Genomic DNA, 23,961 nt, shown 5'->3' on the forward strand with positions numbered 1-23,961 from the left:
AGCTGGCCCCGCCAGTTTCCGGTCTGTGAACTTTGGTGCATTGTGGGAAATGATGCCTGTTTCCAACTGCCAAGCAGTATCGCCCTCTGCACGTATGCATGGACAGGTTGAGGAGGGATGATCAATGATCTGCAAATACTTCTGAATTTATGTAAATTTTATGCAAATATATGCAGCTTGAAAATGGATCAATCAAGTCCCACCCAGGCTTAAACTGATTGGTCTATTTTCAAGCTGCATATATTTGCATAAAAAAATGCATAATTTTGCATAAACTCAAATACTTGCACCTTATTGATCATCCCTAGTTCTGAGTGAGGCATGAGTGGACAGATGGCAATAAAAACCTTAAAGGGAACCTAAACTAAGAGGGATTTGGAGGTTTCCTTTTAAACAATACCAGTTGCCTGGCAGTCTTGCTGATCTCTTTGGCTGCAGAAGTGGCTGAATGGCACAACTGAAACAAGCATGCATCTAATCCAGTCTGACTTCAGTCAGAGCACCTGATCTGCATACTTGTTGAGGGGGTGTGGCTAAAAGTATTAACCACTTGCCGACCAGGGGAATTTTCACTGATCGGTGCTGCATGGGCTCTACAGCCCGCAGCACCGATTAGCAGTGCAGCAGGGCGATCAGACTACCCCCCTTTTTTCCTAGGGGGATGTCCTGCTGGGGGGGGTCTGATCGCCGCCGGCCATTAGTGGGTAGCGGGGGGGGGGGCTCCTCAAAGCCCCCCTCCGCAGCGTTTTGTGCGCTCCCTCCCTCCCCTTACCTCCCTCTCCCTTCCTGGTCTGCGCAGGACAGATATCCGTCCTGCGCATTGTGGGATAGCTGCGCAGCAGCGCCGTATCATGTAAACAGCGGGGATTTCTTCCCCGCCTGTTTACATTTTGTCGGCGAGCCGCTATCGGCGGCTCTCCGGCTGTTCACGGAGACACCCTCCGTGAACTGACATGGAAAGGCCGCTCGATCGAGCGGCCGTTTCCATGGTAACCCGCAGACGACCAGTTTACGCCAATCGGCGTTAGCTGGTCGTCAAGAGGTTAAGGAGGTTCTTGCACTTCCCGCTATTCAAAACACAATGTTTTGGGTTCATTTAGCTTTAAAATATCTATCGCACAGAAACTGAATGGGATAGAAAAGAAAAATTGCCTACAAGATTTTTATGCCCTGTTTTTGCTTGAGTATGGGGAGTTTGATTGTGGTTTATTTTTTTTATGACGTCACTGTTAAACTGACTTTTTTTTTTTTTCATTTACTGCAGCATGATTCCAAAAACCATCCGTTCCAAGATGGTAGCTTTACAGATGTCAGTGTGGTGGAAATAACTGCTGATGAGAAGAAGTCCTACAGCGAACAGGACCTGAAGTCTGTAGATCTCATGAAGAAGAACACTTCGGAGGGGTTCAGTAGCGGCATCGGTGGCTCTTCTTGTTTGTCTTCTCCACGACTGAGCATTTCTGACACAGATGAGGTCGAATCCTCTCAGAATACGTCCAGCACAGTTCAGTATTCTACGGTCATCATCAGTGGCTACAGAGGGCAGCAGCCAACCGTTCCCGTCCAACCGATGTTCACCAGGTCTGAGTCCACTCAGCCCCTGCTCGAGTCGGAAGAGAGGCCTGACGAACAGCAGGTCTTAGAAATCCCAAACCAGTATTTTAAGCAGAACTGCACCCAGGAAGACACTGCGGGTAGGCTTCAAGCCTTTCTCCAGGAGAACCTTCCACCTCAGGAGGTGCTAAACCAGAACCAGCATTTAAGTGGGCCTAGCCACGAAACTGACATTCACGGTTTTAGCGTTGGGCAAAATGTGAGTATTGAAGGTCAACCAGCAACTGCAGAAATTGACACAGCGGTAAAGAGCTATTTGCCCCAAACTGTGAGGCAGGGAGGCTACATGCCCCAGTAGACTTTAAAACCTAAAGCCGGATTTTGGACTTATCAAAGCCATCCAGATGGACTTGTGAAGGAATCCTATCCAGGGCCTGGTGCATGTTTGCTGGACCTTTTTTTAGTTTGACTGTTAACTCGAATATAATTGCCTTGTTTTTAATTTTTTTAATTTGTTTTTCCATTTGGCATGAAATATGGGTGAGATACCCGGACTCCTCAGCATTTCCAACCCCATAAAGATCTGTATTTTTGCCTGGTGCCTCAAATCAGCTTTACGATAATGCTTGATTTTTCAAGGTTTTTAAGTTACAAATCATGTTGAAATAACACTGGGACAGTGGTTAACCTCATTGGACAGATTTGCAGCTGTCTTCTGTTTAAAAAAACATAATCTGTCAAGACATTATTTACAACTTGTATAATACTAGGTCATATAACCGTAGTCCTTTATGACAGAACCGCATGCTGAACCTCTGTAAAGAATTATAAGTACAGCAGATCATGTTAATATTAAAGCAAGCTGAAGTGGGAAAAAACTTGATATAATGGATGGTATGTGTAGTACGGATAATTAATAGAAAATGAGTAGCAAAGAAAATGAACTAATTTTCAGTTATAAGGAGAAAATAATGCTGCAAAAAAGCCAGCAGCAGCCATAGCACTCACTCTCCTCCTGGGCTCCAGCGCTGCAATTTTCCCTCCATCCTCAGGGTGGCACTGTAACTCTGTAATGAGATCACTGACCGTGATATCACCAGAGTGATTCAGAGGCTCGGAGGCCGGGAAGGAGAGAGGCTACCGACGTCTGGATCCCCCGGGAGGTGAGTAACACCAGCTGCGTGCTATACTCTGCATAGAGCTCCCGCCGGCTAGCCCCAAGCGTAGGTCTGCCTTACTGCCAGGGAGGTTAAAACCACACTCTGGGCCACATGCAATTCACTTTTTCTCTTAGGAGATAATTTTTCATCTTCAATTTAAATTGAATAGAGTACTGGGTAAGGGCTCTGCCTTTGACATGGGAGACCAGGGTTTGAATCCTGGCTAGGGTCAGTACCTATTCAGTAAGGAGGTCAAGGCAAGACTCCCTAACACTGCAGGGTGGCCTCCTGAGCGCGTCCCAGTGGCTGCAGCTCTTGATCACTTTGAGTCCGACAGGAGAAAAGTGCTATATAAATGTTCGGATTATTATTATTAAACTTTTTTAGCACTTTGCAGTGGAAAAAGTAGGTGAAAAAGTACTACCAAAATTATTTTGAGTATTTTCTTGCGTCCTGGTGGTGTAAAAGGAATTTTATTTACAAGATGTGAAAATGTCACCCAAGCGAGAACTCAGGTGAAAAAGTGAATTGCATATGGCCCCCTGTCTTTCTAGCTATAAAACCAAGCAGAAATTATGACCCTTTGAACTTTCCTGCAGTAAAACCTTATCGAGCCATCTCACTGTTTTTTGGCTGTTTAAGTGCTCCAGAAAACAGGACTGTATTGGATCCAGTGGGTGGAATAGCTCAGATGAGCTCTCTTGCATAGATCACTAAAGTTTGACTCTTCCTGTACTGGAAACAATGAGAGTCTTCTTTGCTACTAACGTTCTATTTCTTAGCTGTACTATACATACAATTCACTATCTTGTAAGTTTTTTTGCTTCAGGTTTGTTTTACACGTGTATAATCCTTAGAAAGGCAATGGAGCCACCTTAACGTGCATGCTATTTGCCTGATCTATGCACTTCATTAATATCTACAAAGGCGTGAACAATCCATTTGGTGCTTATAACTGTATTCAATTTCATACATTGCATTTGCACCACGACTAAACTTGAGTTTGTAGTTTTCCAAATACAACTCAATAGAACTTGCGGCCACCTTATGCAGACTGCTCACCCAGGGTCATTTCTGGCTATTTTGTCCCTCCCAATCTTGGGAAACGGAAGATCATAGCTTACATTATGGATGAATGGATAAATGTTTTTCAAACTAAATCCACCAAGGATTACACATTACTGGATCAGATATATTGCACCAGCTCACCCTCGCTGACCCACATTTCATATCCTTCTGATATGTGGTGAGAGGTGTGTAGTCACTTATACTGTTTATGTATAGCCTGGATCTTTACTGGTTTGGAATATAGTCCTGCAGGTAGAAAAAAAAACAGTCTTGTAAAAGTAATACCTTTTAATGGCTAACTGATAAAGTTAAATAATGCAAGTTTTCTGGGATCTAGTCCCCTCCTTCAGGCATATTTCCAGATGTAAGCTGAAGTAGAACACTGATGCAGGTAAATATTAAAGAGCAACTCCAACCTAGAATTGAACTTTATCCCAATCAGAAGCTGATACCCCCTTTTTACATGAGAAATGTGCTTTTCACAAACAGACCATCAGGGGGCGCTGTATGACTGAATTTGTGCTGAAACCCCTCCCACAAGAAGCTCTGGGACCGCGGTACTTTTGGCAGTTTGTTACACTGTAACAAGGTTCACAGACAGGAAATGGTGATTACAGCTGTCTCTAACAGCCAAAACAGCTAGGAGCAGCTACATAACCTGCCCACAGTAAAAATGTCACCATGTAATGTCAGAATGTAAATCGGGGAGAGGAAAGATTTTACAATGAGCAAACACTGACTAAATCATTCATACATAATTATGGTAAAAATGAAGCACTTTTTTTACTACATTATTTTCACTGGTGTTCCTCTTTAAACACAGATGGCAGTTGTGCTGGTTACTGTTTAGGAGTTAGATGTCAGGTGATCAGCAGGCTGGAGCCAGTGAATATAGTCCTGGAAATCCAGAAGAGTTGCCATAAGCAATACAAATCTAAAACAATTAGTTTAATTGGCTCATTAACAGCAGCTGCCATATTGTTTTGCTATTCATGGACCCTGACAGAGTAGGGACAGCAGATGTGTCAGGAGTAGGGATGATCAATGAGATGCAAATATTTGATAAGTTGATACATATGTAAGCAAATGTGTATGCAAATATATGCACTTTGAAAATGAACCAATCATTTTAAATTCAAGTTTAAATTGGTCTATTTTGAAGCTGCATCTATTCGCATAAACTCAGAAGAATTTGCATCTTTGATCATCCCTAGCCTGAAGTGTTCAGCACTCGTAGACACCCAGGGGTGGCAATCTCCCAAGACTTTTGTCACTTTGAAAAAACGAATTTTAGAATTGTGATTTTTTTCAAATTCCCAGTGACTTCCATTAGTCGTGCAGAGAACATGCATGTGAAAATTCACATATGAACGCAAATTTTAATGCGAAAAAACATTTCCTGCAATAGGTGTGAATTCTACCTTCCACAGTATAGAATATTGTGGTACATTTCATTTTTTTTTTCTTTACAGACAGCTTTAAATATCACATATGTATATTATGCAATTAAATATGGTTTTAGTGTACATCCACTTTAGCTCAGGTGCATAGAGTGCTAAAAATTAAATGTTCTATAGATATGAATCCTATTTAAATGTCAGAAGAAGCTCCACCCCCTGCTTACCTCAGAAATGCAGAACAGGAGAAACTTCCTTTGGGGTTTCGAGAAGGACAATATAGTGGAGACTTGGAAAGCTATGGCACTTGCATTGCGCTAATGTGTTAACGGACAGTGCTCCCCCAGGCATTAGTAGCTGTAAAATTGCCATGTGCTGCTTGGGCATGCCAATTACTGCTAGTCAGTGCATCAGGCCCACAGTTACCTCAATAGTGGCAAGCCTCTGCATGGTTGTGAGGCTTCCAGAATACTTCTACAGACCACCGTTCCAGCGCTGGGCTCCTCTACATTTGACTTGTGTGGGTTTCTTCTTGCTCTGAATACAGCCATAAACTAGCGTATCCAGACTGGGCATGTGCAAATCAGATGCTTGCCTAGTAGTATGAAGTGCTCGTGCGTGAGCGACTTTGTTCTACTGGGCTGTAGTGGCCCCTTACTCCTGCATGCCTGGTCCAGATGTACTTGTCCATGGCCGGGAGTGTGGCCAGAGGATTTGAAGGGATTTTGTTCTGGAACGGTGGGCTTTGCGAGGATCCCAGAAGCCTCTGGACCATCTGGAGGCTTTCCAGTACTGAGGTAAGTAGCTTTTTAATTTTTTTTTTTAATCAGATGTGCTTCCAGTAGTTGGTCCCTGTGAGAAGATGAAACTACTGTAAACAGGAAAAGGCTGCATCTCTAGAACAGCTAGTCAGTTTTGCACAGGATTTTCAGGAATGTGAAGCAGGGGAACTCTGTATTTAGTTTGTGGTCTCAGTTGAATAGTTTCTATGTCTAGAGAAGTTTTTCTCAACCAGAGTTCCTTGAGTTCTATGCAGGGGTTTCCTGGCATTTTCCCCTTGGAGGTGAGCTGCCTGAGCTGGCAGGGTGAGAACGTTTCCAAATCACGTCCCAAGCTTCTCAATGTCGTCTTCACTCATTTTCTCCGCACCCATTAATTCTAGCTGCCCTACTTGTTCTACATTGGTGCAGTGGCCATGTGACTGCTGTGACACTTTTCACATTGGTGATGAATAAACATGTGGGATGCCAGAACTAAGGATGTGTGTACAACAGATGTAGAGGAAAGAGAATAAACCCCAATACCAAGCAAATGTAATAGGGAGGGCATGAAATGGGTGTGCTGTACAAGAGAAATAGAGAATGGGGGACTATTACAATAATAGTGTTTAACCTCACTCACCTTTAACTACTTGTTGCACCAGGTGCAGTATATCTACGTCCCTCAGGACTTTATCTGATGTCCCAGGGATGTAGATATGCGTCTTGCTGCTGTGCACTCCCGCTTGCTCCCGCGCTCGTTCTCACCGCCGATCATTAGAGGGGAGATAAAAGAATGGGAACGCATTAGGCCTTCTTTGGGTAGTAAGTTATGCTAAGAAATGAATTGGTGGTGAAAAAAAAAACAAGATATAGATCGTTTTGTTGTGATAAGTAGTGATTAAGTTATTGGCGAATTAAAGAGAGGTGCGCTGAAAGGTGAAAATTGTTCTGGTTCACAAGGTGAAAAACCCCTCAGTGGTTAATGACTGATCTTAATAGAAAATAAATCTGTTCTTCCGTTAATGTAGCGGTTCCCTGAGATCGGAAAATTATTTTAAGGGTTCCTCCATGGTAAAAAGGCTGGTCTAGAGCAAGTTCTATTTTTAATGGACAGTGGTCCTCAAACTATGGCCTGCGGACTGAATGCGGCCCCCTGAGGCTTTTTCACTGGCCCCCCCAAACACAAAATGTATAACTTATAGATGTGGCACACTGCACCTTTAAATATTGGCGGCCCGCATATAGAATAGCAGTGCTGGCACCACCCATCCACATAGTGTAGAAGCCAGTGAGCAGTCATTCGCTGGCTTCCAATCCTGCATCAGGTGACTCTGCTGTCCAACTGAATGGCAGGTTGTCACCTGGATATGCTTAACTGGTGCACAAAGACGTTTGTCGGGCACCGCATGACTGGCTGCTGTTGGGAGGTGTCCTCCAGGCATGATTGGGGGGAAATCAATACCTAGATTCAATGTAATGTTTTTAACATTTTCTGTATGTTCCGGCCCCCCAGCAGTCTGAAGTATGTTGACCCGGCCCTTGACCGAAAAGGTTTGGGGACCCCTGATTTAGGATGACTGAGAATGCATCTCTTTGCGTGATCTTTGTACATTCACTTTTATTTCCTATGATGGCAAGCTGTTTTTCATAGCATGTGATAATCTAACCATACCCAACCCAGGCTTCCTAGAGATCTCTGTAAATGGCAGAATTATGATCTGTTGGTGAGCTGAGTGCAGTATGTGCCTTGTACAAATACCATAGAGTAATCACTGCTCAGTTTATCCATTGTGTATAGTAATATCTGTGCATACTGTAATTTTAATTGAACTGTATAGGTTGCACCTGGTATATACAATGTATATCTCCTCCCCCTTTCTTACACAGCATTATATAACTCAGGCAAATGCAATACATTTTGGGTTGTTTTAGGACCTGCAAAGGACCATATCATAAATATTTTTATATTGCTCTGATTTAACTTTTTAATTTATTTTTTTTATCCTTATAATAGCGTTCAGTCAATGGTCCTGCAGTACAATGCAAAATAATTTCTCATGTGTACAACTGTTAATGAATTGACGTGAATAGGATGATTTTGGTTTGTAAGAGTTTAATCCATCAGACTGTGAATGCGGCAGTGACACCTGCATGACTCTCCGCCTGTACTCTGTACACGCATTTCACATACCAAAAATAAAAGTCATGTGTTTCCAGAATGTATGTCTGCTTTGTATTCTTCTGTTTCAATGACGTTTTGTTTTCAGCGTCTTAGGTGAGGTCGGTGAAGAGGAATGGCAGGAGACTGTATAGTTTTGGCCAGGGAAGAGGAACACCAGGAGATTATGTAGCTAATGCTGGGAATACACGGTTCGTTTTTGCCTTCGTTTAAACCTTCGATTCGTTCGGTAAACGAATCGAGTGTTGAAAACGTATGTGAAAATAGTCATAATCTCATTATAGTTTCGATTAATAGACCCCAAAAACGAACGACTAGTGATCGAACATGTTTGATATTATCTCTCTTTATCCATCTAATCGAGCCATTGGTAGGCTTGATGGCTGTTCAGATCGATTATATATTCGTTTATGCTAGTCCGTCCCTGTAAAAAGGGATTTTCGTTTCGTTTCTTTGCAGCCTTCGATCATTGGAAAAACGAAACCATCAGAATCGAAAAAAAAAACAAAACCGTGGGTGGTGATATTAACCGTATGACCGATTATTTCGGGATCGAAAAGGACAAAAGGCACAATCGAAATGAAGGTTTAAACGAAGGCAAAAACGAACCGTGTATTCCCAGCATTAGGTCGGGGGGGAGGAATACCAGGAGGAGGTACAGCTTGGGTTGGGGAAGAGGTACACCAGGAGACAATATAGCATGGGGGGGGGGGGGGAGGAATAACAGGAGGCGTTACAGCTTGGGTCCGGGAAGAGGTACACCAGGTGACAATATAGCTTAGGTCGGGGGGGGAGGAATAACAGGAGGCAGTACAGCTTGGGTTGGGGAAGAGGTACACCAGGAGACAATATAGCTTGGGTTGGGGGGAGGAATAACAGGAGGCAGTACAGCTTGGGTTGGGGAAGAGGTACACCAGGAGACAATATAGCTTGGGTTGGGGGGGAGGAATAACAGGAGGCAGTACAGCTTGGGTTGGGGAAGAGGTACACCAGGAGACAATATAGCATGGGGAGGGGGGGGGGGGGGGGAGGAATAACAGGAGGTGTTACAGCTTGGGTCCGGGAAGAGGTACACCAGGTGACAATATAGCTTGGGTTGGGGGGAGGAATAACAGGAGGCAGTACAGCTTGGGTTGGGGAAGAGGTACACCAGGAGACAATATAGCTTGGGTTGGGGGGGAGGAATAACAGGAGGCAGTACAGCTTGGGTTGGGGAAGAGGTACACCAGGAGACAATATAGCATGGGGAGGGGGGGGGGGGGGAGGAATAACAGGAGGTGTTACAGCTTGGGTCCGGGAAGAGGTACACCAGGTGACAATATAGCTTAGGTCGGGGGGGAGGAATACCAGGAGGCGGTACAGCTTGGTTCAGGGAAGAGGAATACCAGGAGACTGTATAGTTTGGGTCAGGGAAGAGGAATACCAGGAGACAATGGCTTCTATTCATAAAGCATTTCCGCATGCGGTAATGCTGAAAACAGCTGACTTTACTGAGCACTTAGCAAAATGTCAATTCATAAAAGCTGTTCTTCCGCATGAAAAGCTGACATTCCTGAGCAGTGAGGTAAATTACCGCCTTATGCGGTGATTATCTCAACACGTCACTAAATGTCAATTCATAAAGATTAGAGCAGGCGCTATTGGGACGGAGAATACCGTCTGTTTAGAAAAAAAACAGCAAAGTTAATGGAGACAGATCTCCCAGGCAGCAGCGGTGAGGACGGAACAAAAAAGGCTTCTTGACTACCCCAGGCTGTTTTTTTTAACTTCTTGGGTACCTGTTTTCAGATATATTTCACATCAGAAAGCCTGCATGTGTAACATTTCTTGAAGTTCTAAGCTGTGGCAATTACTTTGTTTAGAAAAACTAATAGGCAGATTGAGGGCAAGGGGAGGCAGATCTAAAGGGAAATTGGGGCTGCCTCTATTATTGTAACACTGTTCCTGCAGGAGAAAATGTATCAACTCAGACAGCTTCTCATGTTACCGCCAGCCTAGTTCGGGAAAATACCAAATTTCTATCGCAACTGCAAACCTTTTTATGAATTGGCACACATCAGTCTAAAATACCGAATGCTGTATTTTCCCGACATTTTTTTTTAACGCAAAGCCTTTTATGAATAGAGCGCATTAAAGCTTGGGTCTAGGAAGAGGAACATGAGGAGACAGTATAGCTTGGGTCAGGGAAGAGGTACACCGGGAGACAATATAGCTTGGGTCAGGGAAGAGGAACACCGGGAGACAATATAGCTTGGGTCAGGGAAGAGGAACACCGGGAGACAATATAGCTTGGGTCAGGGAAGAGGAACACGAGGAGACAATATAGCTTGGGTCAGGGAAGAGGTACACCGGGAGACAGTATAGCTTGGGGTCAGGGAAGAGGAACACGAGGAGACAATATAGCTTGGGTAGGGAAGAGGAACACAAGGAGACAATATAGCTTGGGTCAGGGAAGAGGAATACCAAGAGACGATATAGCTTGGGTCAGGGAAGAGGAACACGAGGAGACAACATAGCTTGAGTCAGGGAAGAGGAACACCAGGAGACAATATAGCTTTGGTCGGGGAAGAGGAATACCAGGAGACAATATAGCTTGGGTCAGGGAAGAGGAACACGGGTAGACAATATAGCTTGGGTCAGGGAAAAGGAATACCAAGAGACAATATAGCTTGGGTCGGGGAAGAGGAATACCAAGAGACAATATAGCTTGGGTCGGGGAAGAGGAACACCGGGAGACAATATAGCTTGGGTCGGGAAGAGGAACACCGGGAGACAATATAGCTTGGGTCAGGGAAAAGGAACACGAGGAGACAGTATAGCTTGGGTCAGGGAAGAGGAACACTGGGAGACAATATAGCTTGGGTCGGGGAAGAGGAACACCGGGAGACAATATAGCTTGGGTCGGGGAAGAGGAATACCAGGAGACAATATAGCTTGGGTCAGGGAAGAGAAACACGGGTAAACAATATAGCTTGGGTCGGGGAAAAGGAACACGAGGAGACAATATAGCTTGGGTCAGGGAAGAGGAATACCAAGAGACAATATAGCTTGGGTCGGGGAAGAGGAACACCGGAAGACAATATAGCTTGGGTCAGGGAAGAGGAACACCAGAAGACAATATAGCTTGGGTCAGGGAAGAGGAATACCAGGAGACAGTATAGCTTGGGTTGGGGAAGAGTAACACCGGGAGACAATATAGCTTGGGTCGGGGAAGAGGAATACCGGGAGACTATATAGCTTGGGTCAGGTAAGAGGAATACCAAGAGACAATAGAGCTTGGGTCGGAAGAGGAACATCGGGAGACAGTATAGCTTGGATCAGGGAAGAGGAACACCGGGAGACGATATAGCTTGGGTCAGGGAAGAGGAATATCGGGAGATAATATAGCTGAGGTCAGGTTGGGGAAGAGGTTGCCATGCATTTGTCTAGTAGTACGGTAGTTTCAGGCAACCAATCGGGAGGTCTGTTGAGCGCATTGGTTCTGATGGTGCTGCCTCCATATCCCTCTCACTTCAGTTGCCCTTTAACACCACATGTAATCTTTTGAAAGGGAAGGTCTCAGCAAAATAAAAAAAGAGATATACTTACCTGGAGCGTACCCCAGCCCCTGGCAGCTATGTCCCTCAACGCTACTCTGCTCCAGCCAGTGTCCTCTCTGTTGCAGATGCCAACCTTGTACTGCGCCTGCATGCTCATGTGGCCTGCAGGCACAGAACACTCCAAACCACGTGAGCGTGCATACGCAGTATATGCCGGTTGGCATCTGCAACGGGAGGGACACTGGCTGGGAGCAGAGCTCCGGCGAGGAACATATAGGCTGCCAGGTGCTGGAGGAAAGCCCTGGTTTTTAATTTTTTTTATTTTGCTCGCATCTGTCCTTTAACTTGCAGAAAATAAAATCCTTCAGCAGATGGCACTATACAAAGTTAGTCTTAAAGAGACACTGAAGCGAAAAAAATTTTATGATATTATGATTTGTATGTGTAGTACAGCTAAGAAATAAAACATTAAGATCAGATACATCAGTCTAATTGTTTCCAGTACAGGAAGAGTTAAGAAACTCCAGTTGTTATCTCTATACAAAAAAGCCATTAATCTCTACGACTTTCAAAGTCGTGGAGAGGGCTGTTATCTGACTTTTATTATCTCAACTGTTCCTTAACTACTTTTTCACTGCCAGAGGAGAGGTCATTAGTTCACAGACTGCTCTGAAAGAATCATTTTGAATGCTGAGTGTTGTGTAATCTGCACACATTAGAGAATGATGCAATGTTAAGGCCCATACACACGTCGGATTTTAGCGAACGACCCGTCGTTTGAACGTTCCGTCCGGACGTTTTCGCGGCAAATCCGACGTGTGTACAGACTATCGTTCGGGTGATAAGACTGGTTACCAACGATCCGCCGGGCGGATCGCTGGTAACCAGTCTTATCACCCGAACGATAGTCTGTACACACGTCGGATTTGACGCGAAAACGTCCGAACGACTGAACGTTCAAACGACGGGTCGTTCGCTAAAATCCGACGTGTGTATGGGCCTTAAGAAAAAACACTATATACCTGAAAATAAAAATATGAGAATATTTTCTTTGCTGCTAATCTTCTAGTAATTATTCATAGTACACAACCAATTAATTATATCATATTTTTTTTTTCGCTTCAGTGTCTCTTTAAAGAGGAGCTGTTAGGTACAGGGTCTCGGAGAAAAAAAACACATATCAGTAGCTAAAGATTGGCTGTACTTACATTACATATGCATTTCACTGTCCACGTTTGTACTTTACAGAATTTTTATATAGTATTTGCGGAGAATGATGCTCCTGACAGCTCATGGCAGGTTCCATGTTTGTCTTGTATGAAGCCAATTGTGATGTAATATCCATCCTTACCTTGCTTACTGATGATTGACTCACAAAAAGATCAGGATCAAAGATCCTAATGGTTCATGATCCGGACAACACTACTGTGCAGTGAATATTAATTAGCCATGTGGCCAGGAACAATAGTGGACTCATGCAGGATACTCTAACAGAACATGTGCCCTGTGAACAGCACATTGATTTTTCAGTGCTGTGAGCTGGGCTGCAAATTACAAGCTGCTTTAACATGAGCCTGTAACTTCTTACTGTGAAAGCAGCCTTAGGGCGGGATAGGGAAATGAAGGGGAGGACCAAGGGAGTGCAGTAGGGAGAAGAAGCAGCCCCAGCATGCTTTGCAGTATCTGTTATTCGGCCTGTGTCCTCCTTAGGAGCTTGGGAATAAAGAGGCTTGCTGTTCAGCAAAAATCAAGGTAAGAGAGATTTTTAACTTCCTTTTTGGCTTCCTTCTAAACTGTTTAACATAGGAGAATAGAGGTTTAAATTAGCTTTTGCATCCTGACAGTTACTCTTTAAATATACTTAAACCTAACCAAAAGAAAAGTACAAAAGATAGAAAAAAAATGTGAATTGTATAAGATAAGAACTGTTTCTTGCTTTTGATGATTTAATTAGTATTTATTATTTTAAACCATGTAAAAGTGGCAGGTTCATGAAAATCCCCCCCCCCCCCCCCCCAAAAAAAAATTGTTGTTAAACCCCAATTCACAGAATTGAGCAACGACTGCAAATTTCACTTTAGAATATCACACATAGTTCTGTTTGTAAATAAAGTACTTTTGTAGACAATACCAGGAAACTTAGTAATTCCTCAAAACTTTTTGAGTTAATTAAGAGGGACACTTTAAGACATGCCCCTGCCATGCCTCTAGCCATGCCCAGCCACACCCCTAGTCACCATATCACAGAGAATTCATAAGCAAAAGATGTTTTATCATTCAGACCACACTGGTCCTTTATATTAACTATCATCATTTCATAAAACATTTAAAAGTAAGAAACATTAATTTAAATGATTATAAAGCTTTATTTGTGAATTTAAAACCTGTATCAGGAGAAAAATAGATATTTACATAGATCTGTACATCAGTCCTGAAAGAAGGGGGGGAAAAGGGGGGGGGGAAAAGGGGGGGGGGGGGGGCAGAGGGCGTTGGTTCCTAAAAAGGGACAGTCGGGACCTATGATATTATTGAAATAGCTTGGGTCAGGTCGAGGAAGAGAAACACCAGGAGAAATATAGCTTTGGTTGAGGTAGAGCTAAGCTGCACACTGCATGTCACCCCTCCAAAGCAACACACTTGTCGCTAGTCTCAAGGCTAGCAATTGTCTGTACAGCATGCGGGCTGGATTTTTACTCTAAGACCACAGTTGTGGGTGTACCTAGCACAGGTCACTCAATAAGTGTCCTTTGGGATACACACAGTGCATTTTCAGAACCTGCACACTATTGATCTGTCCTTTTTATCTGCTTACAAAGTGCTTTTAGCTGGGATGTACCGTCTCCCTGGCGCTGACTGAGTTCTTCAGATATGGATTCACCGCAGTAAGAATGTCCTCTATTTCCTGTGTTTGCGGCGTCTCCTGGGTAACGGAGTCCACATCACCCAGAGAGGACATGAGGGAGGCACAGCTGCTGAGCGATGAGCAAGAATCTGAGTATAATCGCGGAATACTGTCCAGTAACTCCTGGCGGATCTCTGTAACCGCATAGTGCAGTAGGGAGGAGTCCTCTGTAGAAGGCCGGCGCTCTGAGTCCTCCACTAACACATAACTGGGCTTGCGGCCTGCATCGCCTATAAGGAGAGCCTTCTCATTGATGTACTCTGTGTGCAGAGCCTGAACATCTGCTGGATGCAACTCACCGTCCAACTTCTCTGGATTCACCAGAAGAGCAGCCTGCAATGGCACAGGGGGGGGGCACATGAGAACTTGGTTTATTACTACTTATTAAAAAATACAGTATATATATTTTATACATATAAGTCCACAGGGAGTCAGCAGCTCTCACAAGCCATATGTGCGTGCATGCAACTGGGGGTGCTCAATTCCCACAGCAACAGATAAGGATTATTAGATTAGCTGAATGTTTGTGTCTGGTGTGAGTCAGACACTACTGCAGCCAAATAGAGCAGCAGGACAGCCAGGCAACTGGTATTATTTAAAGGATACCCGAACTGAAATGTGACATAATGAGATAGACGTGTATGTACAGTGCCTAGTATACAAATAATTATGCTGTGTTCCTTTTTTTCTTTCTCTGCCTGAAAGAGTAAAAATATAAGATATGTAAGTGGCTGACTCAGTCCTGACTCAGACAGGAAGTGACTACAGTGTGACCCTCACTGATAAGAAATTCCCCTTTTTTACCTCTTTCTTGCTCTCAGAAGCCATTTTCTGCTAGGAAAGTGTTTTATAGTTAGAATTTCTTATCAGTGACGGTAACACTGTAGTCACTTCCTGTCTGAGTCAGGACTGAGTCAGCCACTTGCATAACTTATATTTAACTCTTTCAGGCAGAGATAGAAAAAAAGGAACACAGCATAGTTATTTGTGTGCTAGGCACTGTACATACACATGTCTATCTTATTATGTCACATTTCAGTTCGGGTATTCTTTAAAAGGAAATAAATATGGCAGCCTCCAAATCCTCACTTCTACTTATTTAAAGACCAACTGAGGTCAGAGGTATATGAAGGCTGCCATATTTATTTCCTTTTAAATAATACCAGTTGCCTTGCAGCCCTGCTGATCTATTTGGCTGCAGTAGTGTCTGAATCACACCAGAAAAAATATGCAGCTAATCTTGTCAGATCTGACCATAATGTCAGAAACCCCTGATCTGCTGCATGCTTGTTCAGGGGCTATGGCTAAAAGTATTAGAGGCAGAGGATCAGCAGGCCTGCCAGGCAACTAGTATTGCTGAAAAGGAAATAAATATGGCAGCCTCCATATCCCTCTCACTTCAGTTGTCCTTTAAAGTGTGCCCAACATACAGTACAGACCAAAAGTTTGGACACACCTTCCGATTCAAAGAGTTTTCTTAATTTTCATGACTATGAACATTCTAGATTCACTCTGAAGGCATCCAAACTATGACTTAACACACGTGGAAGTATAATACATAACCAAAAAGTGTGAAACAACTGAAAATGTCATATTCTAGGTTCTTTTTTTATAGTAGCCACCTTTTGCTTTGATTACTGCTTTGCACACTCTTGGCATTCTCTTGAAGAGCTTCAAGAGGTAGTCACCTGAAATGGTCTTCCAACAGTCTTGAAGGACTTCCCAGAGATGTTTAGCACTTGTTGGCCCTTTTGCCTTCACTCTGCGGTCCAGCTCACCCCAAACCATCTCGATTGGGTTCAGGTCTGGTGACTGTGGAGGCCAGGTCATCTGACGCAGCACCCCATCACTCTCCTTCCTGGTCAAATAGCCCTTACACAGCCTAGAGTTGTGTTTGGGGTCATTGTTCTGTTAAAAAATAAATTGTGGTCCACCTAAATGCAAACCGGATGGAATAGCATGCCGCTGCAAGATGCTGTGCTAGACATGCTGGTTCAGTATGCCTTCAATTTTGAATAAATCCCCAACAGTGTCACCAGCAAAGCACCCCCACACCATCACACCTCCTCCTCCATGCTTCACGGTGGGAACCAGGCATGTAGAGACCATCCATTCACCTTTTCTGCGTTGCACAAAGACACGGTGGTTGGAACCAAAAATCTCAAATTTGGACTAATCAGACCAAAGCACAGATTTCCACTGGTCTAATGTCCATTCTTTGTGTTCTTTAGCCCAAACAAGTCTCTTCTGCTTGTTGCCTGTCCTTAGCAGTGGTTTTCTAGCAGATATTCTACCATGGAGACCTGATTCACACAGTCTCCTCTTAACAGTTGTTCTATAGATGTATCTGCTGCTAGAACTCTGTGTGGTGACCTGGTCTCTAATCTGAGCTGCTGTTAACCTGCGATTTCTGAGGCTGGTGACCCGGATGAACTTATCCTTCACAGCAGAGGTGACTCTTGGTCTTCCTTTCCTGGGGCGGTCCGCATGTGAGCCAGTTTCTTTGTAGCGTTTGGTTTTTGAGACTGCACTTGGGGACAAGTTTTCCCAATTTTTCGGACTGACTGACCTTCATTTCTTAAAGTAATGATGGCCACTAAGCATCTCTGGGAACTCTTTCAAGACTGTTGGAAGACCATTTCAGGTGACTACTTTTTGAAGCTCATCAAGAGAATGCCAGGAGTGTGCAAAGCAGTAATCAAAGCAGGTGGCTACTTTGAAGAACCTAGAATATGACATATTTTTAGTTTCACACTTTTTGGTTATGTATTATACTTCCACGTGTTAATTCATATTTTGGATGCCTTCAGTGTGAATCTACAATGTTCATAGTCATGAAAATAAAGAAAACTCTTTGAATGAGAAGGTGTCCAAAATTTTGGTCTGTACTGTAGATGTCAGATAAAGAAGTGGGAAGTGTTTTTACTTCTTATTTTTCATACAAAAATATTACAAATTGGGAGCACAATTTGTGGTACTTAAAGGGAAGGTTCAGGGAGGGTGGCAGGCAGGAGGTGCCCTCGCCGCCGCTCCGCAGGCTTCCGGTGGTCTCCGGTGGCCGACCCGACCTGGCCAGGCCGGCTGCCAGGTCGGGCTCTTCTGCGCTCCAAGTCCCGGAACTTCTGCGTCCCACGCCGGCGCTCTGACGTCATCGGACGTCCTCCGGGCTCTACTGTGCAGGCGCAGAACTACTGCGCATGCGCAGTAGAGCCCGGAGGACGTCCGATGACGTCAGCGCGCCGGCGTGGGACGCAGAAGTTCCGGGCCTTGGAGCGCAGAAGAGCCCGACCTGGCAGCCGGCCTGGCCAGGTCGGGTCGGCCACCGGAGACCACCGGGAGCCTGCGGAGCGGCGGCGAGGGCACCTCCTGCCTGCCACGGGCTGGAGGAAGCCCCAGGTAAGTGGAAATTGATTTTTATTTTTTTACCCACCCTCCCTGAACCTTTCCTTTAAAGAAATATGCTTTGACACACAAACAAACATGACATGGAAAGCCCACCTGCACCCAGTCTGAGGACCACTCAATGCTGCTGTTTGCTGGATCAGGAACATCTGGCCAAAAGTAGTGTTTAATCCTGCAATGTAAAAGGTTGTAATCATATAGGAGAACTAAATAAATAGTTAGTTACTGTAGGCCTTACATGTCAAACGCTATGATTTCCCTATTTTGCATTATGCTTGGCCCACTTTAGACCACTAGGGAAGCTATAACTAGGTAAAGCCATAAATCATCAGGCAAGCCATATAGGGAGAGAAGGGGAAAGCATTAGACACCAGGGTGTGTGTGTGTGTGTGTGTGTGTGTGTGTGTGTGTGTGTGTGTGTGTGTGTGTGTGTGTCTGTGTGTGTGTGTGTGTGTGTAACCGTGTGTGTGTGTAACTGTGTGTGTGTGTGTAACTGTGTGTGTGTGTAACTGTGTGTGTGTGTAACTGTGTGTGTGTGTAACTGTGTGTGTGTGTGTGTGTAACTGTGTGTGTGTAACTGTGTGTGTGTGTGTGTGTGTGTGTAACTGTGTGTGTGTGTGTGTGTGTGTGTAACTGTGTAACTGTGTGTGTGTGTGTGTGTGTAACTGTGTGTGTGTGTAACTGTGTGTGTGTGTAACTGTGTGTGTGTGTGTAACTGTGTGTGTGTGTGTAACTGTGTGTGTGTGTGTAACTGTGTGTGTGTGTGTAACTGTGTGTGTGTGTGTAACTGTGTGTGTGTGTGTAACTGTGTGTGTGTGTAACTGTGTGTGTGTGTGTGTGTGTGTGTGTGTGTGTGTGTGTGTGTGTAACTGTGTGTGTGTGTAACTGTGTGTGTGTGTGTGTAACTGTGTGTGTGTGTAACTGTGTGTGTGTGTGTAACTGTGTGTGTGTGTGTGTGTGTAACTGTGTGTGTGTGTGTGTGTAACTGTGTGTGTGTGTGTGTGTAACTGTGTGTGTAACTGTGTGTGTGTGTGTAACTGTGTGTGTGTGTGTGTGTGTGTGTAACTGTGTGTGTGTGTGTGTGTGTGTGTGTGTGTGTGTGTGTGTGTGTAACTGTGTAACTGTGTGTGTGTGTGTGTGTGTGTGTGTGTGTGTGTAACTGTGTGTGTGTGTGTGTGTGTGTGTGTGTAACTGTGTGTGTGTGTGTGTAACTGTGTGTGTGTGTGTGTGTGTGTGTGTGTGTGTGTGTGTAACTGTGTGTGTGTGTGTGTGTGTCTGTGTGTGTGTGTGTGTGTGTAACTGTGTGTGTGTGTAACTGTGTGTGTGTGTGTGTGTGTGTGTGTAACTGTGTGTGTGTGTGTGTGTGTGTGTGTGTGTGTGTGTGTGTGTGTGTGTGTGTGTAACTGTGTGTGTGTGTGTAACTGTGTGTGTGTGTGTAACTGTGTGTGTGTGTGTGTGTGTGTGTGTGTGTGTGTGTGTGTGTGTGTAACTGTGTGTGTGTGTAACTGTGTGTGTGTGTGTGTGTGTGTGTGTGTGTGTAACTGTGTGTGTGTGTGTGTAACTGTGTGTGTGTAACTGTGTGTGTGTGTGTGTGTGTAACTGTGTGTGTGTGTGTGTGTGTGTGTAACTGTGTGTGTGTGTGTGTAACTGTGTGTGTGTGTGTGTGTGTGTGTAACTGTGTGTGTGTGTGTGTGTAACTGTGTGTGTGTGTGTGTGTAACTGTGTGTGTGTGTGTGTAACTGTGTGTGTGTGTGTGTAACTGTGTGTGTGTGTGTAAGTGTGTGTGTGTAAGTGTGTGTGTGTGTGTGTGTGTAACTGTGTGTGTGTGTGTGTGTGTGTGTAACTGTGTGTGTGTGTGTAACTGTGTGTGTGTGTGTGTGTGTGTGTGTGTGTGTGTGTAACTGTGTGTGTGTGTGTGTGTGTGTGTGTAACTGTGTGTGTGTGTGTGTGTGTAACTGTGTGTGTGTGTGTGTGTGTAACTGTGTGTGTGTGTGTGTGTGTGTGTGTAACTGTGTGTGTGTGTGTGTGTGTGTGTGTGTGTGTAACTGTGTGTGTGTGTGTGTGTGTGTGTGTGTGTGTGTGTGTGTGTGTGTGTAACTGTGTGTGTAACTGTGTGTGTGTGTGTGTGTGTGTAACTGTGTGTGTGTAACTGTGTGTGTGTGTGTGTGTAACTGTGTGTGTGTGTGTGTGTGTGTGTGTAACTGTGTGTGTGTGTGTGTGTGTGTAACTGTGTGTGTGTGTGTAACTGTGTGTGTGTGTGTGTGTGTGTGTGTGTGTGTGTGTGTGTGTGTGTGTGTGTGTGTGTGTAACTGTGTGTGTGTGTGTGTGTAACTGTGTGTGTGTGTGTGTGTGTGTGTGTGTGTGTGTGTGTGTGTGTGTAACTGTGTGTGTGTGTGTGTGTGTGTGTGTGTAACTGTGTGTGTGTGTGTGTGTAACTGTGTGTGTGTAAGTGTGTGTGTGTGTGTGTAACTGTGTGTGTGTGTGTGTAACTGTGTGTGTGTGTGTGTAACTGTGTGTGTGTGTGTGTGTGTAACTATGTGTGTGTGTAACTGTGTGTGTGTGTGTGTGTGTAACTGTGTGTGTGTGTGTGTGTGTGTGTGTAACTGTGTGTGTGTGTGTAACTGTGTGTGTGTGTAACTGTGTGTGTGTGTAACTGTGTGTGTGTGTAACTGTGTGTGTGTGTGTAACTGTGTGTGTGTGTGTGTGTAACTGTGTGTGTGTGTGTGTGTGTAACTGTGTGTGTGTGTGTGTAACTGTGTGTGTGTGTGTGTGTGTGTAACTGTGTGTGTGTGTGTGTAACTGTGTGTGTGTGTGTAACTGTGTGTGTGTGTGTAACTGTGTGTGTGTGTGTAACTGTGTGTGTGTGTGTAACTGTGTGTGTGTGTGTAACTGTGTGTGTGTGTGTAACTGTGTGTGTGTGTGTAACTGTGTGTGTGTGTGTGTAACTGTGTGTGTGCGTAACTGTGTGTGTGTAAGTGTGTGTGTGTGTGTGTGTGTGTGTGTGTGTGTAACTGTGTGTGTGTGTGTGTGTGTGTGTGTGTGTGTGTAACTGTGTGTGTGTGTGTGTGTGTGTGTGTGTAACTGTGTGTGTGTGTGTGTGTGTGTGTGTGTGTGTGTAACTGTGTGTGTGTGTGTGTGTGTGTGTGTGTGTAACTGTGTGTGTGTGTGTGTAACTGTGTGTGTGTGTGTGTGTGTGTGTGTGTGTGTAACTGTGTGTGTGTGTGTAACTGTGTAAGTGTGTGTGTGTGTGTGTGTGTGTAACTATGTGTGTGTGTGTGTGTGTGTGTGTGTGTGTGTGTGTGTGTGTGTAACTGTGTGTGTGTGTGTGTGTGTGTGTAACTGTGTGTGTGTGTGTGTGTGTGTGTGTAACTGTGTGTGTAACTGTGTGTGTGTGTGTGTAACTGTGTAACTGTGTAACTGTGTGTGTGTGTGTGTGTGTGTGTGTGTGTAACTGTGTGTGTGTGTGTGTGTGTGTGTGTAACTGTGTGTGTGTGTGTGTGTGAAACTGTGTGTGTAACTGTGTGTGTGTGTGTGTAACTGTGTGTGTGTGTGTGTGTAACTGTGTGTGTGTGTGTGTAACTGTGTGTGTGTGTGTGTAACTGTGTGTGTGTGTGTGTAACTGTGTGTGTGTGTGTGTAACTGTGTGTGTGTGTGTGTAACTGTGTGTGTGTGTGTAACTGTGTGTGTGTGTGTAACTGTGTGTGTGTGTGTAACTGTGTGTGTGTGTGTAACTGTGTGTGTGTGTGTGTAACTGTGTGTGTGTGTGTAACTGTGTGTGTGTGTAACTGTGTGTGTGTGTGTGTAACTGTGTGTGTGTGTGTGTAACTGTGTGTGTGTGTGTAACTGTGTGTGTGTGTGTAACTGTGTGTGTGTGTAACTGTGTGTGTGTGTAACTGTGTGTGTGTGTGTGTGTGTGTAACTGTGTGTGTGTGTGTGTGTAACTGTGTGTGTGTGTGTAACTGTGTGTGTGTGTGTGTGTGTAACTGTGTGTGTGTGTGTGTGTGTAACTGTGTGTGTGTGTGTAACTGTGTGTGTGTGTGTAACTGTGTGTGTGTGTGTAACTGTGTGTGTGTGTGTAACTGTGTGTGTGTGTGTGTGTGTGTGACTGTGTGTGTGTGTGTGTAACTGTGTGTGTGTGTGTGTGTGTGTGTAACTGTGTGTGTGTGTGTAACTGTGTGTGTGTGTGTGTAACTGTGTGTGTGTGTGTGTAACTGTGTGTGTGTGTGTAACTGTGTGTGTGTGTGTGTGTGTGTGTGTGTGTGTGTGTGTGACTGTGTGTGTGTGTGTGTGTGACTGTGTGTGTGTGTGTGTGTGTGTGTGTGTGACTGTGTGTGTGTGTGTGTGTGTGTGTGTGTGTGTAACTGTGTGTGTGTGTGTGTGTGTGTGTGTGTGTGTGTGTAACTGTGTGTGTGTGTGTGTGTGTGTGTGTAACTGTGTGTGTGTGTAACTGTGTGTGTGTGTGTGTAACTGTGTGTGTGTGTGTGTGTGTGTGTGTGTGACTGTGTGTGTGTGTGTGTGTGTGTGTGTGTGTAACTGTGTGTGTGTGTGTGTAACTGTGTGTGTGACTGTGTGTGTGACTGTGTGTGTGACTGTGTGTGTGTGTGTGTGTGTGTAACTGTGTGTGTGAGTGTAACTGTGTGTGTGTGTGTGTAACTGTGTGTGTGTGTGTGTGTGTGTGTGTGTGTGTGTAACTGTGTGTGTGTGTGTGTGTGTGTGTGTGTGTGTGTGTGTGTGTAACTGTGTGTGTGTGTGTGTGTGTGTAACTGTGTGTGTGTGTAACTGTGTGTGTGTGTGTAACTGTGTGTGTGTGTGTGTAACTGTGTGTGTGTGTGTGTAACTGTGTGTGTGTGTGTAACTGTGTGTGTGTGTGTGTGTGTGTGTAACTGTGTGTGTGTGTGTAACTGTGTGTGTGTGTGTGTAACTGTGTGTGTGTGTGTGTAACTGTGTGTGTGTGTGTGTGTGTGTGTGTGTAACTGTGTGTGTGTGTGTGTAACTGTGTGTGTGTGTGTGTGACTGTGTGTGTGTGTGTGTGTGTGTAACTGTGTGTGTGTGAGTGTAACTGTGTGTGTGTGTGTGTGTGTGTGTAACTGTGTGTGTGTGTGTGTGAGTGTAACTGTGTGTGTGTGTGTGTGTGTGTGTGTGTAACTGTGTGTGTGTGTGTGTGTGTGTGTGTGTAACTGTGTGTGTGTGTGTGTGTGTGTGTGTGTGTGTGTGTGTGTGTGTGTGTGTAACTGTGTGTGTGTGTGTGTGTGTGTGTAACTGTGTGTGTGTGTGTGTGTGTGTGTGTAACTGTGTGTGTGTGTGTAACTGTGTGTGTGTGTGTAACTGTGTGTGTGTGTGTAACTGTGTGTGTGTGTGTAACTGTGTGTGTGTGTGTAACTGTGTGTGTGTGTGTGTAACTGTGTGTGTGTGTGTGTAACTGTGTGTGTGTGTGTAACTGTGTGTGTGTGTGTGTGTGTGTGTGTAACTGTGTGTGTGTGTGTAACTGTGTGTGTGTGTGTGTAACTGTGTGTGTGTGTGTAACTGTGTGTGTGTGTGTGTGTGTGTAACTGTGTGTGTGTGTGTGTGACTGTGTGTGTGTGTGTGTGACTGTGTGTGTGTGTGTGTGACTGTGTGTGTGTGTGTAACTGTGTGTGTGTGTGTGTAACTGTGTGTGTGTGTGTAACTGTGTGTGTGTGTGTGTGTGTGTGTGTGTGTGTGTGTGTGACTGTGTGTGTGTGTGACTGTGTGTGTGTGTGTGTGACTGTGTGTGTGTGTGTGTGTGTGACTGTGTGTGTGTGTGTGTGTGTGTGTGTGTGTGTGACTGTGTGTGTGTGTGTGTGTGTGTGTGTGACTGTGTGTGTGTGTGTGTGTGACTGTGTGTGTGTAACTGTGTGTGTGTGTGACTGTGTGTGTGTGTGTGTGTGTGTGTGTGTGTAACTGTGTGTGTGTGTGTGTGTGTGTGTGTGAGTGTAACTGTGTGTGTGTGTGTGTGAGTGTAACTGTGTGTGTGTGTGTGT

At 44.7% G+C, this 23,961-nt stretch overlaps 2 protein-coding genes across 3 annotated transcripts in view; one reads left to right on the forward strand and one right to left on the reverse strand.

Annotated features, from left to right (window-relative positions):
- Nucleotides 1–8,159, forward strand: part of IL6ST (interleukin 6 cytokine family signal transducer) — a 99,712-nt gene extending 91,553 nt beyond the window's left edge. For both annotated transcript variants that reach the window (XM_068251232.1, XM_068251233.1), the window contains one exon: nucleotides 1,265–8,159. In XM_068251232.1, coding sequence (XP_068107333.1) covers nucleotides 1,265–1,912 — 648 coding nt within the window. In that variant the 3' untranslated portion in view covers nucleotides 1,913–8,159. The remainder of the gene's footprint in view (nucleotides 1–1,264) is intronic.
- Nucleotides 8,160–14,004: 5,845 nt separating this feature from the next.
- LOC137559912 (interleukin-31 receptor subunit alpha-like) overlaps nucleotides 14,005–23,961 on the reverse strand; it is an 87,352-nt gene continuing 77,395 nt past the window's right edge. Inside the window, exons 15-16 of the mRNA XM_068271840.1 lie at nucleotides 18,059–18,134; nucleotides 14,005–14,893 (exon numbers count right to left, since the gene is read on the reverse strand). Of these exons, the coding sequence (XP_068127941.1) occupies nucleotides 14,480–14,893; nucleotides 18,059–18,134 (490 nt within the window). The 3' untranslated portion in view covers nucleotides 14,005–14,479. The remainder of the gene's footprint in view (nucleotides 14,894–18,058; nucleotides 18,135–23,961) is intronic.

Source organism: Hyperolius riggenbachi, chromosome 1, assembly GCF_040937935.1.
Source record: "Hyperolius riggenbachi isolate aHypRig1 chromosome 1, aHypRig1.pri, whole genome shotgun sequence".
NCBI lineage: Eukaryota > Metazoa > Chordata > Amphibia > Anura > Hyperoliidae > Hyperolius > Hyperolius riggenbachi.